Source organism: Meles meles, chromosome 2 (assembly GCF_922984935.1).
Source record: "Meles meles chromosome 2, mMelMel3.1 paternal haplotype, whole genome shotgun sequence".
Classification (NCBI taxonomy): domain Eukaryota; kingdom Metazoa; phylum Chordata; class Mammalia; order Carnivora; family Mustelidae; genus Meles; species Meles meles.
Genome location: NC_060067.1, coordinates 48,760,251 through 48,779,109, shown reverse-complemented (window position 1 = coordinate 48,779,109; position 18,859 = coordinate 48,760,251). Strand labels below are relative to the sequence as shown.

The following is an 18,859-nucleotide window of genomic DNA, read 5'->3' as shown; positions in this document are numbered from 1 at the left end:
TGTTCCATTTCTGGACCGGGGCTATTTTAGTTGAAAAAAAGTATTGTACATCTGTGATTTGTGGGGTGAGAATAAAATAACAGTAGTCAACTTAACTAGGACACATTTAGCCAAGATGTGTGATCCATCAATCACTCAGCAAATATTAGCTCAACACTTGCTTGACACCACACATTGTCTTAGTGACCAGCAGTTCCAAGATGGGGAGCTGCGAGTAATTGCATTTTGCAGGCAAAATAGGAATCAAGGTCAAAACAAATGCACAGAGTTCTCACCATGACACCAGTAAGCAATTCACAGTTTGGGTTAACGTGGCCGTGGCCCCAGGTTCTTTGGGGATATATCCAAACAAGTCCTTTGGAATTTTCTGGGCTTTCTAATCTGGCCTCAGAATCAGTTGGTAAGATATGCAAACAGATGGTGCCACACAGCTCCCTCCTGACCCACCCAGCTGAGCAAGCTCATGAAGATAAGTTATTACAAGGAAGCTTAGCAAGAACATACGCTCAGTAAAGTGACTCAAGATCTTTCTACAGCCAGCAGCATGGGAAGAATTAAATCACTCTGCTAAATCCATCCAGTCTGAGGTGAACCAGGAACTGTTTTCAGCATCTTCAATTCAGCAGAAGGAAAAAAAAAAATATATATATATATATATATATATATATATATGGATTTTGCTGAAATCAATGGAGGAGATCAGAAGTTGTGAGATTTGAAGCAGCTCATCCAATCTTTCAAGACCAAAAGAGCAAAGTGAAGGCAGCAGTGGGCGCTGGCTGTGGCTGGCTGCACCTGAAAGCTTGCAAGGCCTCAGGCTCCCACACCTTGCTCCCCTGTTCGTGTCATTCCTGGGACTGACACAGAAAGTCCAAGGCAAACTGAGGACTGCTAGTGGCAAGAATAATTCAAGAATGCTTTGGGCCAAAAATTTTGTCCAAGTGGTGTGAATCTCCACATTTTCCCGAAACATATTACCAAGGTGTGACCTCCTAAGGTATTCCACGAGCCTGCCTGGTCTTCGGAAAAAACAGAGGAGCGCCCCACCAGCCCCCATCATCCGCCCATTCTTACACGGGGTAATCTATTCGCTGACGTCGGGTGGCCTCCAGCTCTCGGTTGCGAAACCTCGGGAACTTCTTCACAATGCCTGTGTTTTCTCCACTGGAGGCATAAAGAAAGCCCAGGAGGGTGACCACATCTGTGAACAGCAAGACAGCTGCCTTTCAGTTAATCTCCAGAAAAGCGCTGCTTCCCAAATCACATTCTTACCGGAACCCCCTACCTAACTCCCATCAAACAGTTACAAGAAAGTGTCTGAAAATATTAGCAAACGTTTACTGAACACTGATGATGTGCCCAGTGCCTGCTAAGCCCTTTATAGAGCGCTGTCTCAATCCGGGTTCACAGCAACCGTGTAAAGGAGATTGTAGTGTGAGTCCCAATCTACAGATGAAAAGCCCAAAGCTTAGAGGTAAGATAACTAACTCCCATGAGGTCACAGCTAATGAGAGTAGAGCCAGATTTGATGTCCAAGCTCTGGTTCTAGGTTCTTAACCATTTCACATGCTGCCCTTCCAGGGCTAAGGAAAACATTCAGAATTTGTGCAACAATAGTAACAGTTATCATGTGAGTAGCCCTCCATACCATCCACACTGCTATAAATAGATCTATTATCTCATTTAGCTAGCTAGCTACCTAGAAAGAGATTCATGTAACCCTCATTTTCATCCTCATTATTATCCCTGTTCTGCAGATGAGGAAATGGAGGCATAGCTGCCAAAATGGTAGCTAATGTTTATATAACACAGAATATGCCAGGCAATGTGCTAAGCATACCATTCCAGGAGCAATCTCACTTAATTTCACAACCATCTATGAAATGGGTGCTATTATTATCCCCATTCAACTGATGAGAAAACTGAGCCCTAGAGAAGATTAAGTAATAAGAGATGGAGCTGGAACTCAAACTCAGGCAGTTTGGTTTCAGAATCCTTGCTTTTAGAAGTGCACAGGTTTTTTTCCTTCTGTGCAGACTTTCCAGTATACTCCACGTACTACCCTAGGCAAAATGACCAACCAAATCCCTTAAAACTAGGGAGCCTTCCACTTTATTTAGCAAATGTGGGAAAATTCTGTGGCCCTAGAGAAGACAGGGTGTCCTTAATAAGTCTTAAAAGGAGAACTGACTTATCTCATCTATATTTAACATCTACTGCTTTAAAGGAGGCCAGAATGATATATATTTTTTATTTTCCATACCCATTCCCCTTCAAAGAAAAAAAAACACTGAACTCAACTGAGGAATAAAGAACCTTTTTCTCTTTCTTAAAATGCTCTTTGGTTTAAATGTCTGTGATTAAATGGTAGAATTCATCTATTTTCCTGGGCTTCTTGGAAAGGGAAGAGTTAACTTCTGTGCAAGTCACCGAACGCCTCTATTGGCACAAATTATGGGAGCCTCAGCCTGGGATACTAGAGACCCCAGCTCTCATTCCTCAATGGAGAAAAATGTCTTATAGAGAGAGGTACCACTGGTTCATTAAAACTTAGAAATCATAAGAGCAAAGTATTCATAATCTCAGACCCTGTGTGTATACCTAATAGAATTAAATAAACTAGAGCCAAATTGTCCCCAGTGTCCACAAATCTCCCTGTTTGGTGAGAGGTAGAGAGGCATTTGGAAACTCAGTAGGATAGAGCTATCGATTCCAAAAGAAACAATGCAAACTTTTTTTTCCCTTTACAACTTGAGCTCAATTTGGAGACACTAGTCTTGCTGATCTATTATGTGGATGGGTAGAGGGGATTAGAAACGAAAATACTGCAAGGGTGTCTCTGGAATCCAGAGAGAAAATCACCATGCAGTTGCTGTCAGCCCAACCTTGGTTTGGCTTCCACTGTGTGGACTGGAACATAAAAGACCAGATGGCCACAGTAGCCCCCTAGGAGGCCTTCTGCTAGTGATTGCTGGTGAGTTACCTAGTGTGCAGTAGAAACATTTATCAAAAGGAGCAGGATTTGATTCTGTCCAACCTGACTTCAGGAAAAGGAGGCTTCATAAAGAGGTTTCCAAAGTGAAAGGAGGAGTTAAAAGTCAATGCTGATGAGCCTCTCCTTTATCCAGGGATCAAAGTAAATCGGGTTGAGCAGGAGAACTTGCAGCAAAAGATGTGGAAGGAAAAAAATCTTAGACTGAAAGATCTAAAATAAATTTTACAAAAACACATACCTTTTGTACCTAACAAAACCAAAGTGGTGGTGGCTTTCTTGGAAAATCTGCAGCTTGAATAGTTCTATGACTTGGAGTTCTACAGCAATTTTTCCTTCAGTATAATATTGCCTTTCCATTTAGGTTAGAAATAAGAATGAAATTTCAGAGCAGGAAAGGATGTTAGAATTCAGCTAGCCCAGGATAACATAGAGGCTTTTTTTCTATTAAGTGATTGTGGCTGCTTGGAGCACCATGCTGATGAGTAATGGCTGTCATGGGCACTAGAATGGGGAGCTAACAGCCCCACTGTCATTCCTCATGAAAGAATTTATAGGTAGAAATACTTAAGTCCAAAGTTTAGGTCCAAAGAGGTTAAGAGACTTGCCTGGTTTCCTCTAGAATGTAAGCCCCGAGAAAACAGGGACATTACTTCAATCATTATCCCATCCCTCGAGCACAGAGCAGTGCCCAACACTTGACAGAGGCTCCACAAATATTGAGGGAATTAATGAATGAATGATTGAATGAATGATTGAATGAACAAATGGGCACAATATGGCCAAGTCAGGATCTGAACCTGCCTCTCTCTTGCTCAACTTTTTTCACAACTCTGTAATGTGTCCCATGGTGCCCAAATCAGATCACAGTCTCTCTTCCTTCAGACGCTTCTCTCAAGTCCATTTCTCTGGCTAACTTTGAATGAAGAAGTTAGGTAGGAAAAAGTCATCATGACAACAAACATAAAATATCAGGAAGGTAGTTCAGATTTAGAACCCACCACCTTGACTATTCTTTAGTCAAGGTTTATTTTATTTCCTTGAATTTTATTTTTATTGTTTTATTTCCTTAAATTTTAGAGCATGAAGAGGCATTAAATTTTGTATGGCACAAATTCCCTCATTTGGAGACAAGAACAATGTTAGTGTCTCACTGAAGGTTGCATGGTTAATAAGAGTTGCAGGAATGAGTCAAAGCTGATCTCCCACTAAAAACCAATGGACCTCTTATTAAACCACATCACATCTCCCAGATCTTCCCAAAGAGATGGGTGCTGCCTCGACCTTCCAGAACTCCACAACCACTACCCATCCTGGCTCTCCTTCAAGGTAGAAAGCCCTCCCGCACCATCCTGTTTCAGCACTATGGCTAGCGCCTACAGAGCCTTACCAGGAGACCCTGTCTAATAATTGGTTGTTAAATACTTTGAACATCACCACCAAGCATGGTGGCTGGGGTCGGTCATGTAACCCATTCTCCAGGTCCACAGGGTGATCATAGCTCTGACATGGACACCTGCTCTGGAGACAGTCCCACAACCATATAACAAAACCCTACTCGGGACATGCTTCAAACACAACCACAATGGTGCAGCTGAGATCTCAGCTCATTTGGGGAGAAGAGACAGTCTTGAGGCAGAAAGTAACTCTAAGTCTGTAAGTGGAAATGAGGAAAAGAAGTTAAGATGTTCTAACCTGGAGAAGGAAAGAGCGCAGGTAACTCAGCAGTGCTTTCCAAATGCAAGACACTGAAAAGCAGGAGTGATCAGGTGCTTCATTTTCTTTAAAATCAAAGCCTGAGAACTAAAACTCAATTTTCTAGCAAGTATGATTAGGTCAGAACTTCCCCCCAAAGGATACCAGGCAGTGAAGTGGGCGAGTAAGGAAGTCAGTGGCATATTCAATAGTAGGAGTGTAAAAATAAAATAAATTTCACTCCCAATAATTTACCCTGCAAATATACTCGTAGGTGTACACCAAGATACATGTACAGGGATGTTCGGTGAAACCTTGCTGCTAATAGTAAAAGACTAGAAATGACCTGTGTGACCATCAGCAGGGGACAGGTAAGATAAATTACGGGCTGTCAGGGAACAGGAAGCTAAGCAGCTACTGAAAAGAACGAGGTCGGGTGGCAGATGCTGCTGGGGGATATCTCTGCCGTATTGCTAATGAGTGCGGGACAGAGTTTATAGGGTCTTCCCATGTGTGTACGAAGATCGGGGCTCTCAACTTAAGGCTTATAGGAGCAGAGAACATTTCTGGGAGGAAATGCAAGAAACTAGTGTGAGTGCGTTTGCCTCTGGGAAAAGGATGAGAACACAGGGTGAGTGGGAGCTCACTCTTCCTCCAATCCCTTTTACACTCTATGGTTTTTTGGTTTTTTTACCAGGTACATGTATTCCTTTTTAGGCTAAAAACTCAGGGAACAAGGTCTGAGCATTTCTGTGCAGGCCGCGGGCAGGGGCCAGCCGCACTCAGAGGCCTTCCCAGCCGTGGGCTCTGCAGCTATTCAATCTGCTTCAAACAGACAAAGTCCAGTGGGTGAGGAAAACAGGATGATTCACATCAGTAAAAATTCAGCTTTAAAAAAGTGTATTCCTTTCTAATTTAGAACCTGGGTTAGGGCTGTATTAGCATATTTCAGAGAGGCGGCATAGCAAAGTTTGGACTCCTGCGAAACAAGCTGAGCCTTGGTTTTTCTCTCCTGAAAAGAAAGGATGAGAATAATACCCTTTCCCATGGGACTATTACGAGGATTAAATTAGACAATGTGCACGGAAAAAGTGTTCTGAAAATCATAAAGGGCCACGCAGATGCGAAGCATTAATTGGTGTTATTACTGAGAAATTGAGACCACCGTGATTAACTGGAGGGAAAAAAGAACTAAGGCTCTTTCTCTCTCTCTTTTAATGAAAGTGCTAAATGCATTGTTCCCATAGATATAAACAGTATCATCATGACATTGACTTAAATAGTCTCACTGCATCCACTGGTATTTTCAGAGACAGGTAAAGCCTGGCTCCCCTATCTGACTCAGCCCTTCGATGACTTTGTTGTAATGGAATTTTGTTATAAGAAATCACACGTCTAATCCACTGGATCTGAAGATGAGAATGGATTTTTGGTGAAAGAAAGAAAGAGTGGAAAAGAAGGAAGCTGCCATGTTCCCCAGTTGCTGACCTAAGCTGGAAGCTCAGAAAAACATTCCTATAGATGAACAGCAGGGCAGAATGTTTAATACACCTCCGCATGGCATTTCAGAGACTTCAAAGGGTGGCCCACTCCCTGCTTTTCCAGTCTGATTTCCTGAATCGCCCAACTCACACCTGAGAGTCTACCTGGGTGAACAAACACAGAGCATGAAGTTTCTACTCAGCATTTCCACCATGTGGCAGACACTGGTAATCGGTCTGCCTGCCACTCTTTCTCACTAGGCACAGACTCGGGCTCAGAATCCTTCTCAACACCACATTCTAGGTGGCCACCCCAATCCCTCCTAGCTGGAATGCAAGATGAAACCTATTTGCCACCCCTCCCATCAAGAGATGCAAGCTCATCACCATTCTGCCATTTGGCTGCATTTTCTCCTCTGTGTGCCATGGTTCATGCCTTCCCTTCCACCTGGATGCCCTTCCCCCTACTCCTTTTCTGACTCTGAAAACTCTACTCATCCTTCAAGTCTCTGTTCAAAAGTCAGCTCCTCTATGAAAAAAGCAAAGCTCAGAACACATAAAGGCTGCTCCGTAACATTTTTCAAAGAATGAAGGACTTCAAGTAAATAAATAAATAGCTTCATGACATCCTTCAGCAGCATAGGCTAATAGTTACATGTGGGGTTTGGGAACCAGACTACCGGGGTTCAAATCTCAGCTCTATCATGAAGAGCTGTGTGACCTTAGACAAGTCAATATCCCTCTCTGAGTCAGTAGCCCCCTCTGTAAATATGACAGTAAGGCACTGGGCAGATTAAATGAGATACATAGAGCACTTAGCCCAGAGCCTAACACATGGTGAGTACTCAGTAATGGAATGTAGCTGTTACTATTGGCAGCTGGCTTTCCCTCCCCCATAAGCACCTAAAGACAGAGGGGACCATGTCTGCATCTACTAGCCTCCAGACTCTAAAGAAATTGATACATAGTAGATGCTTAATGTTCTTTGTTTAGTTGACTTAAACATGATACACATGGCATGGAGAGACAGGTACCAACAGAGGGCTAGGGAAGGCTAGAGGGTAGAGAGTTAATTTCTGATTGTGGGGATGAGAAAAGAAAGAAGAGAAGAGAAGAGAAGAGAGGAGAGGAGAGGAGGCAAGGTAAGGTTAAGGAAAGGAAAGGAAAGGAAAGGAAAGGAAAGGAAAGGAAAGGAAAGGAGTGAGCAGGGGAAGAGTGGAAATTTGAGCCAGCTACCAAAATATGGGCATGATTTTGCCACGTGGTGTGGCAGTGGGGAAGGTTATCCCTGGTAAAAGGAATTGATTAAGTCAAGGCAGGGTATGGGCAATCCCAGACTCAAACTCTGAGGGCAGGGCAAAGGTGGGCTTGTGTGTGGTTGCAAAGGAGAATCACTGAGCATGAGACAGCATCCTTAACCAGCATAGTCCACATGGGCTGTCCCCAGGCAGCTGTGGGGTATGTGTGTGTGTGAGCCTTGAGAAGGCACACAGCCACCCCCTACCCCAGTGTGCTCCCTCATGTGGCAACACAGCTGTGTGGGGATGTCCCCGTGTGACGGTCACATGCAGGCATATGAGAAAAAGGTCCTTGCCCCTTGGCTGAGAGCATTCATCATTCAATTCGCGAAGAGTCACTGCACGCCCGCTGTGCGCTAGGGGCTGCAGTGCTGGGCACTGCACAAAACAAGGCAGGACCTTGGCATCATGGAGCTTGTGTACTGGTCCAGTGACCTGCAACTGGCAACAAAGCAACGACACATATTTAATCACGATGTCTGGGGACGATAAGGCTATGCAGGAAAATAAAGACAGATGACAAGGGGGTGGGAATGGCAGGGGTGGGGCTGCCATCTGAGATAACGTAGTCCGGGAAGTCCTCTCTTCTTAGAGGACTTTAGCCCAGAGGGATGACATCTGTGAGCAAGCTGTGAGGGGAAGGGAGCAGTCACAGAAATGTCCCAAAGCGAGAAAGAACTTGTCAGCACGAGAAGCTGGAAGGCCCATGTGGCTGGAGCAGGTAGACAAAGAGGAGCATGGCAGGAGATGTGGCAGGATAGAGGACAGGGACCCCTGGTACAGGCCGTGGTAAGGGTCGTGGCGGGGGGGAGGGGCAGGGGCTCTTCCTCACTGCAGTGGGAGGAACCACCTCCAGGGGGTAGGATAAATAGGACCTGCCTGCACTGGCTGCCCTGTGGGGTGTGAGGGCAAAGCTGGGGGGCCGCTCGCAGGCTCTGACATCCACCAGTATGACAGCAATCCGCGCGGTGAGGAATGACTGAATATGTGACGTCATCTGAAGATGGAGGCCGCTGGACCCGCTGACCTCTCATGGGAGGACAGGCGGGGGGAGCCGCCCAGGTGGGCCTGGGCTTGTTGCCTATGTGGTGGATTTCTTTTTCTCGATGAGCTCATGCGTGAGTCAGGCACAAGGGGAACTGGTGAGGGACAACTGCTAATGCCCGGTCCCTTTCCCCCAGGAGAAAGTTCAGCCGCAGGTGCCCATGTGCCCAGAATGCAGCAGGAACAGGTGCACCAAAAGGACACGTGGCCAAGCCTGGACACACGCGTGTCCTAAAAGGACCTGCTGACTTCTGATCTGGGGTACGTTTTCTCAGCAGGGCCAGACAAGGGTCTGCCGCGTGTGTACCAAAAATCAGACCAACGGCCTGGCCTGGCACAGTCCTGGCAAAGGAGATAAAGGGCCAGGTGTGAGGGCGAGGGGTGTGTCCGGGTGCACTCAGCTATCCCCTTGAGAGCCTTTGGTGGAGGGGCACTCTTAACAATACTCACAGAACAGCCCTGGGCATGGAGACTTTGGCTCTCTCTCTCTCTTTATAAAGGAAAAAAGAAAATGAAAGCAAGCCAGACGTGGAGCCCTCGCAGGACACCAGGCACTTGACACAGAAAACATTCCCCCACACCCCACACTGGCGCTGGCTGCAGACTGCAAGGGAACCGGGCATGAAAGGCGCCACCCTGGCTCCCTAATGCCATCTTGTTGTTCTGACTTGACTCTTGTTCATCAAGAGTCGAACAGAGAAGCTCCTGCTAAGAGTGAGCCAGAGGCCTGGCCCCCTTCCATCACTTAGCCGTATCCAGAACAAAGGTCGTGGACACTTTCCATAGGGCTGCTGCACGCGCTCTTTTGATTCCTCTTTTAAAGAGAGGGAGAGGAAATGTTCCCCTTTTTGGTGAACATATCACAGCCACGCAAACAGGGCTGGCTTTGAAAGTGCATGAAGCACCCCAGCCCACATTTTGGGTGACGTGAATGATTAGAGAAGGCTTTCCTCGGCATTATGCTTTTATTAGTTTGGTTCTCACCCCAAAAGTAACGCTCGGAGGAAGGTGGGGAGAAAAAATCCCACCGCACTATTCTGAAGCTCGGTGAATAGGAGAAGGAACAACAAAAGAAAGGAAAGGTGGTTCGCATTTTAAGGATATGTGAGGGGCGCCCTAAGACCTCAGCCAGTTCATAAACGACTTCATTTGAAAACTTCCAGCTTGCAATTTAGTCATTCTTCAATGAGAAATATGTGATTTGCCACACATGAAATGGAATCATTACACCCTGACAAAATCGAAGGCAAATCAAAACTGGCTGTATGTGCCTTGTACTTCCTTCTTAATAAATGAGGTCTCCCCGTGGAAGGCATTCCAGAAAGATGCCAGCATGGGGTTCCTCCTGGAAGAGGGATGTACACCAATCATCAAAACGCTGGCAGCTCAAAGGTTTCAGACATTTAATTGCCTGCCCCACCCTACCAGCAACCCACATAACACACAGAAAAGGAACCTGCCTTCTCCCTCTCCATTATCTGTATTTAAAGCCCCACACAAACATAGAATATGCCAGCCACAGAACAAGGCTATTCAGGCCAAATGCAGGGTAAGAGTGCATAGAACTACACAAACACAAAAGCACATAAAAACTGGTGAATTCTGCATAAGGTCTGTAGTCTAGTTCAAAGGTACTAGGTCAATGTCACTTCCATGGTCTTGCTAGCGAGCTACAGTTATGAAAGACCTCACCATTAGGGGGAAGCTGTGGGGAGGATCCATAGGACTCTCTCCAATTTTTTCAACTTCTTGCAAATCTATAATTATGTTAAAATAAAGAGGGTTTTTTTTGTAATGCCACATGCATTCATTCTATGGCAAGTGGCCTGTGACCAACTGCAATATATGGTTAAACATATTCTCAAAACGCCCGACAGATACAGGGCTGTTTTGGGTGGTCCCGGAAAATATTTGTCTCCATTGTTATCTCAGTGTTCTTAAGTCATCTTGCCCCAAAGCAGTCCTCTTAAAGACAATGATGGGTCAGGCACCTACTGCGGATGGGTCTGCTAACCCAGACCCATGGGGGCTGAGTCACAGTTACTCAAGTTTGAAAACCCACCAGCTCTGCCGCTGCTCCAGAGATCCTGGAGCTTAAAGATGCATCAGGGTCGTGGGAGTGTGTTTAAAGTGCTGGTTTCAGGGCCCTGCACTCCACAGATCCTGACCGAGGCGGATATGGATGGGGCCTGGGAATCTGCATTGACAAGAACCTCACCTGATTCTGTCTCAGTTGGTCCTGGAACTACACCTCAGGAAACACTGTCAGATGCCGGGTGAATGCCTGCGAGCACGGCCAGGTTAGCTCCCCATCGCTAGATCAGCAGAAGAGCCGGCAGGCTCTTAGCATCCACATAGGAAGATGCCCTTCATACCAATGAAGAGAACTAAGAGCACACAAGCCAGAGACCTCAAGCCCCTGTGTTTAAGGAAGGGCACAGGGACCTCCTGCATGGGTCCTTCGGGGGCTGTAACCATGTGACTTTTAGGATAAGATGCAGAATTTGGACTCTGTCAGCATCGTGGCTACTTTTTGCTGAGTGCTGATCATGCGTTAAGCGATTACATCTCATTTAATTTTCACAACATGGCTCTGAGGGAATTGTTATTTATCATCCCCATTTTACAGATCCAAAAACTGAGGCTCCTAGAATGCCAAGGCAGAAAGTGGCAGAGTCAGGAGTTGAACCCAGGGGCTCTGGGCTGAAAACTACTGTGGGATAACACCTTTGGCACAAAGGTGCCTCTGGTTCTCATCTCCTCTGGGTCAAAACACTCCACTTAAAAATAAATGACGCTCAAAGGATTCACGTAAGGGAGAGGGGTAGAAGATTTTCCCAGTGTCTGTTTCGGTGGCATTAACACTCCTTTCCAACTTCAGAACCAAATCTCTCAAGGGCCCCCCGTGACCTCTGTGACTCTCCCATGCAGTCTGCTCTCTTCTATTGCTTCTTCTCTCATCACCTTTTTACCTCCGACCCCCTTCCTCCCCAGAGTCCTAAACTACAGACTCGGTGTACCCGCCATTCCCCACCCCTTCCTCACGGCCAGTGTAAGAACATTCTCCTGCCATCCTCTCGTGATAGAAGCTATCTGAAAAAATGAGCATTAGGTCCCTGGCAAGGCAAACGACCTACCATTCTCAAGAGGACACTGGGGAATCTTGTTTGCCCAAAGGTTCCAAATATAATCCATGTTCCACTCAAGGCACACTTGATGATCTTTGAAAGGGCGTTCGAAAGGCGGGACCGTCTTCAGCAGAGTATAATTCTTCGCTACAGCATGTAGCAAATTTTCCTCCCATTTAACATTCAAGTCTCCGCCACTGTATTTGTGAGTAATCCAGGCGCGTAGTATCACCGCGGATACCGAAATGGAGTGTCTGATGAAATAATCATCTCTATAAACCATGATGCTTGGAAATTTCACATGTACTATTTGTGTCCTGCTGGTGTGAAGATGCTTCTCGTTCTTCCACCTCTTTTTGTACACAGGGATGCTACTTCTGAACTCAGATGAAACAACCGCTTCCAGATTGACAACACAAGGCTGAGAGCATAAATACTCAACCGAGACTTCAGAAACATTGCGGACATTCCCTTCAAAGACAGTGAAATAAATAAAGTCTTTGTAAGCCACGCTCTGCTCGGCTTTGGGGGTCACCGACGTCGTCAGGGAAGTCTGCCTGCCCAAAGACGGCACAACGTTCTGAAAAGAAAAAAAAAAAAGGTGGGGGAAGGAAGAAAGAAAGAAAGGGGTATAGAAGGTTTAAAAATCATCACATTAACAGAAATGCGAATCATTTCCTTTTTTCTACAAAAAGCACTGAATGTGAAACATAAAAGAGGGCAAAACCACTCCCAAACAATTAGAGAAAAGCCAACACACACACACACGCACACAGACACACACACAAATGAAGATGAGGCCACTTTAAGTCTCTCCCCAGACTCAGTAGCATCTGCTGATCAAAATGGGCCTTTCAAAGCTACGTGGCTATCATTCCAGAGTTGGTTTCCAAACGGAGGAGCTAGTTCACAACAAATCCAGGAGCAGTGAGCCTGCCTTAGCGTGAAAAAGAGATGAGCCAGCTTCAGACATTTCCAGACCATTGTCCTGACTTCAAACGGTGACACATGCAGCCAAATCAAAGTGTGGGAGAAGAGTTCAAAGTGCACCCAAGAGGGAACATGACAGGGATGCCAACCTGGCCCCCTTTTCTCCCGTAAGTTCTGAGCCAGGACAAGCACGCATGATGGATGGACCAGCAGGGGTTTCCACTGCTCCAAATCACACACAGGCAGGCTTGGACCATAGACTGTGTCGTCTGATTCTTTTACCATGGATGGGGCTATATGGGCCAAGAAAGATTTTATCTGTGTGTTGATTTCTCTAGTTCTTTAAATACAAAGACCTCTTAATACAGACATTCCTTGCAGAAGAGTTGGTCATGAGATCAAGGCAATGTTTTGAGCATAAGATACTGGTATACGGGTGCGAAGAGCTCTTCTAAGTATAACTTTGTGATTCGGGCATCCAAAACACAATAGTGAAAAGGTTACTCTGGGCCATTCACACCCATTAGCATGGCTATTATCCAAAAACAATAACAAAACAAAAATAACAAGCATTGGAGAGGAGGTAGAGAAACCAGGCTCCTGGTGCTTTGTGGGTGGGAATGTAAAATGGTGCAGCAGTTCCTCAAATAATTAAACCTAGAATTACCACATGATCCAGCAATTCCACTTCTGGCTATAAAGCCTCAAGTAGTTGGAAACAGAGACTCGAAGAGATACATTCATAGACATACACCCATGTTCATAGCAGCATTATTCACAATAGCTAAGAGGTAGGAATGACCTCAGTGAATAAAAGGATATATAAACATCATGGACTATTATTCAGCCTTAGAAAGAACAGGAAGGCTGACACATGCTACAAGAGCGATGAACTTTGAGGAAACAGGGCTGAGTAAAATAAGCCAATCACGAGGAATAGATACTGCATGATTCTACCTATATGAAGAACCTGAAGCAGTCAGATGCACAGAGACAGAGGGAGGATGGTGGTTGCCAGGGACTGGAGTTGGCGGTGCGGGGGGGGGGGGGGGGGGGGGGGTTGATCATGGGGAAGTATTGTTCAATGGACACAGAGTTGCAGTTTTGTAAGAGGAAGAGTTTAGAGAGGGATGTGGTGATGGTTACACAATATGAATGTACTTAACGTCCCTGAACTGTACACTTTGAAGTGATAAAAGTGGTAAATTTTATGCTGTGAATATTTTTACAAGTTTAAAGAAAAAGGTCAGTTTTCCAAAGAAGGAAGAAATAAGGCCCCCTTTCTTCAATTCCTGCTGAGGGTTATAGGAGATGCAAAAGGGGCTAAGACACAAAGCTGGGTATCAGGGAATTGTGTTTACAAAGAGCAGTGACCCCAGGCAGAACATGATCAGGGCTCCTGTCAAACTATAAGCAAGTCCTAAGGAATATAGTCCCAGGTGAGGGTAATCCTACCGGCGGGGCAGGGGGAGGTGTCTAGAATAGCCTTTATGGAAGGAATGGTATTTCAGCTGGGCTTAGAGGAGAGAAGAAAAGTTCTTTAGGTAGACAGCTCTGAAGGCCACTGAATCCCCCTGCCCAAGGAATGCGGACTTTCATTCTACAGACAGTGAAGAATCAATGGGAGTTTCTGGAAAAGGGAACAGTGTTTCTATTTGAAAGCACTGACCACGAATTAGAAACAAAGCTGACAATCAAGAAAAACGAGCAAATGACACAGTTCACCAATAAGTAAATTCCCACTGATAGTCTGAGAAAGGCAAGTTGAAGCCACACCGAAGAAATCAGTTTGAACTTACTAGCTTCACAGAGATCAGAAAGTCCAAGATAACAGGCTGTCCCGGCCAGATTGGCTTCTTATGTACTGCTGGTGAGAGTGATCTCTACGGATGGTGTCAGGTAGTATCCATCAAAAGTATAAATGCACCCACCCTCTGGTCCAATAATTCCTCCTCTAGGATTTTATCCTACCCATATACTCAAATTTGTGCAAAATGATGAATGTGCAGGTCTGCACTGCAGCAAAGTTTGTAACAGCAAAGGATGCAAAACTAGATATCCATCAAGATAGAGCTGGTTCAGTAAATGATAGGACATCCACTCCTAGAGTGCTAGGCAGCTATTCAAACGAGGAAGAGCTTCATGGACAGATAATGAAATGATCTCTAAAGTTTGAAGTTTTGTTGTTGTTGTTGTTGTTGTTGTTTTAAAGGTCCAGAAGTACCATTTGAGGTTTGTTTTTTTTTTAAGAAAAGGAAAAATATCTACACATTTGCTTGAGTATGTATAGCATTGGTTGCTCATGTGGAGAAGGATGAGGTGACCAGGAGATAGGCTCAGAGACAGACGTGTGCTATATAGCTTTATTTATCTTTTGAATTTTGTACTACATGAATACTGGAGGGTAAAAAAAAAAAAACAGAATTGGGGAGGGGGTAGAGAATGGAGAGAAAAGCAACTGTCCTAAAGATGAAAATAAAAAACGTAGCTCCTCCAAGTGGTGGAGTGAGAAGGGCTGGCCATTGCTTTCGATTAGTCATGGGAAAACTGTGGGAAGGAATATGTAAAGAGGTGGGTACTGTCCAAACTGTCTGCCCCCGCAATGAGAGGCTTAATTGTTTTATGCTCTCATTTATACTTCCAAATTACAGGGGGGAAAACAAACATAAAAATAATCTTATAATTAGAACTAGTGACTGTTAGAGCGGACTAGCCCTTGGTGATGAGCCAGCCCACCCAATTCTTCCACCAAGGCAACCATCCCTGAGAAGTGATGTTCTCCAACATCACCCAGCTGGTGGCTTCCCAGAGGCAAGCCCAGGAGCCCAGCCCTTGGCTTTCACTCCCTCTCCCACGTTCCCCACCCCACAGCACACAACAGCAAGACAATAAAGAGCTGCCAGGTGGAATTCTGCTGTCTTGTGACTAGAGATACCCCCAGCATTTGTCCACAAGCAGTGGTTTTTCATTCAGCCAGATGTGCCAAGATGTGGCCCCCTTCTCAACATGAGAATCCAGCCAATGAGCCCACTGTGGAGGCCGGCCAAAGACAGAGAGGCGGTCGCTCCTCATTCCAACCGCCCCTCATGCCTCTGTCACTCAATTCCACATTTGCCCAGTTAATGTGGCAACAGAGAGCAGAGTCTAGGATATACTGTGATATACTGAATATCACCTCATGTTCTTTCTCAAAGAATGACTTAACACTTCTTCCTCAATACTCTTATGATACCTTAAAAACTCGCCCAGCCCTCTTCTCCACTTCAGTATTTTTTTTTAATGTTTTTATAGCTGATGCTAGAACTCCAGGTTAATCCTTCTTTTAAACAGAATTCTGGGGGAAAGTCTAGTGATTTCATGAGATCTCATTGCAAAGTGCCGTTACTAGTAATGTTCATGACTTTACATCTTAGTGCTAAACATGCATGGTCCACTTTCCCACATTAATAAGTGCAGCGTGCTGAAACTAGTTTCAGCTTCACTTGATGACCTATGACTTTCTGGACATTGGGCTCATCATTGCTGAGATCCGCGGGGACAGATGAGAAAGAAGAAGGTACAGGACACCTGACCGTGTTCTCCCTCCAGGCCCTTCCCTCCAAATTCAGCTTTAAAGGTAAACTCTATATATGCAGATGAAGATTATTTTATTTTCATCTACTTCAAAGCTTCAAGTGCAGGAAAAGTAAATCCAAGGTTCATCGTTCTAGATGCTAACTGATACAGAAGCCATGAGTCCTAGGAAGAGCTGGTAAAGGGGCTGGTCCAAATTGCTGTGAGTGTACAATACAGACTGGATTTCAAAGACAATTTTTTAAAAATGCAAAATATCTTATCAATATTTCTTATCCTAATTACATGTTGAAATGACCATATCGAGATTTGGCGAGTTAAATAAAACATATCACTAATATTAATTTCACCGGTTACTTTTTAAATGCAGCTATTAGAAAATGTGGGAGCACACACGTGGCTCATATTTGTGACTTATGTTATATTTCTACTGGATGGTGCTATGCTAGATTTGAAGTGAGCAGACTTTTCCTGTAAAAAAAGGGCCATATGGTAAGTATTTTAGGTTTTGCAGGCCACTTGGTGGCCGTGAAAAACTACTTAGCTCTGCTGTGGTATCAAGAAAGCAGCCACAGACAACTAACTCGGAAACGAAGGAGCACGGCTGTGGTCCAGCTCAACTCTGTTTACACAAACAGGCAGCTGGCTGTGCCCGTGGGCCATAGCTTGCCGGCTACTGTTCTAGATTTACCGAGCTTTTATTCTAGACTTAAGAGTTTTGGAAAACACAACATGACGAAAAATACGCTTTCCAAAGGAATGGTCTTGTGAGAGAAAAGAGATGAATAACCCAATTAGGCATAATTTCATAGACGTGCCGTGGATGCCGCTTGATTTGTTATTTTGCTAAGGTTCCCTGGCAATGGTGTTGACATCTTGCTATTGTTTCTCTCAGTTGTGAGCTAAGTGGGATGAGAAGTTAGTGCTAGGCTGGGTGCAGAAAAATTTCATGGACTGAGTAAGATGAACTTAAGAAGGGGGAGAAGCATGAGTACAGGAGAAGAACAATTTCTGGGACAGCAATGTTTCTGTAATATGATGGGGGTGTGCTGGCCCCAAAGGGACTTCAAAATCACTGTATGTGGCTATAGGGGCATGGTCTAAATCCCTCGAGGAGGCACGGTGGTTTCAGTCTTTGGGCCCCTATGCAACGTAGGAAGCCAGCATCCTGTGGCTTGGAGAGGACCCAGTGGGCAGCTGCTGCACCATGAGTTGTGGCCACCTCTGTTATGTACAAAACCAACACCGATTAGCAACACATCACACTCTAAATATTGATTAAGCTGAGGCTGATTTCCTGGCTTAAGTCATGTGTGTGGTTATGAGCTGTTTCCTGCCAGGAAAATAAGGCAATTAACTTGAAGAGTTTCAGCTACAGGCATGACACGTGTCCAACCTTCATAGGTATTTTCACATGCCAGGTTGCATTAACGGAAGTGAGAAATTACCCGGTTGTTCCTTTGCTTAGAAATTATGAGGTCAGAGTCCATGTCTTATTCATTGTTATGTCTCTGGCTTCTCAACTAGAACGAAGCACACAGAAGGAGTTTGGTTAAGTGTTTCCTGGTGAAGTAAAATCCTGGGCGTGAGCCTTTCTGTCAGGAGCCTCTGTGGCCCGCCTCAGGTCACTGCTCCCAGGAGGTCTTGATCCAATCCCAAGTCCTCCCCACCCTTTCCCAACATTCACCAGTTCTTTTGTGATGGGGACCCTCTCCACTTCTCTTTTTCCATCTAGCCTCATTAAAGTCCTTGGGAAGAACCCTTACCCTTTGGCCTCTCACCAGGCCCCTAGGGGATCACAGCTGATATGGGGACTGTGGGGTCAGGGAAGGTGGTGCACCAGCACCTACCTTTCCAATTTAGGGTGGACTTTTCTCAGCTATCAAGTCCCTCCAGACCTTTCAGACAACTGCCCTACCTTCTAGAACTTTCTATTTCTCCACATCAAAAATACAAATTAAATGTTTAAAATGTCCTATCCCTCTACCCCCTGTTGGACACCTGTTTGTCTGGCAAGTTCATCAGTGTTAATGTGATAATGAAAAAGGACTTTAGCTGTGTTACATATCTGCATTTCTCTACCAGCCTGGGGGAGATAACGCCTTCAAAGCAAAGCCCAGATGCACTGCGGCTCTAAGCAAGACTTGGAGGTGAGTGGGCCCATTTCTGTGCCCCTCAAATTAGGCCATTTAGGCAGCCACATACATGTTCCACCTCGGAAGCTACTAATCTGCTCTGCACACAACGGAGCTGGGCTCTGAAAGACGCCTGAGCCCTCAAACATCTGTTTACACCAGAAGTAAGCCTTAATCAAAGTCAAATTTGACAATGTCACACACACTCTCAAAACAGATTCTCTCATGTTTGTCTAATTGTGTATGTATTGTAAATTTTTATAAAGAAAGAAATGGGTCAGTTGATGTCATGTTCGTGATAAAAAACCCCAAATTGGAGATCAAAATGCATTCAATTCAAACTGGGAGTCGAGAAACAGATGAATTTGTGTATCTTCTGGATGGAAAAAAAAATCTATCAATTCTATCTAAGCTTCTTTTAGGATGACTGCATCTGATGCCCTTATACAAAATCAATAAGAAATTCTATTCAAATAACCCTCCCTGTTCCAAAAAGCTGAGAAAGCTTGGCTCTTTTCTTTAAATGGACCACTTGTTTTTTAAGGAAGGGACCGAGAGATTGAGGTATCTTAAATCATTCACG

The 18,859-nt window shown here is 45.0% G+C and overlaps 1 protein-coding gene across 1 annotated transcript in view; it reads right to left on the bottom strand.

The window, feature by feature from the left end:
* The window catches only part of SEL1L3 (SEL1L family member 3), a 102,978-nt gene that overhangs the window by 78,186 nt on the left and 5,933 nt on the right, over positions 1-18,859 (bottom strand). The window contains exons 2-3 of the mRNA XM_045989701.1: positions 11,648-12,218; positions 1,075-1,201 (exon numbers count right to left, since the gene is read on the bottom strand). Coding sequence (XP_045845657.1) covers positions 1,075-1,201; positions 11,648-12,218 — 698 coding nt within the window. The remainder of the gene's footprint in view (positions 1-1,074; positions 1,202-11,647; positions 12,219-18,859) is intronic.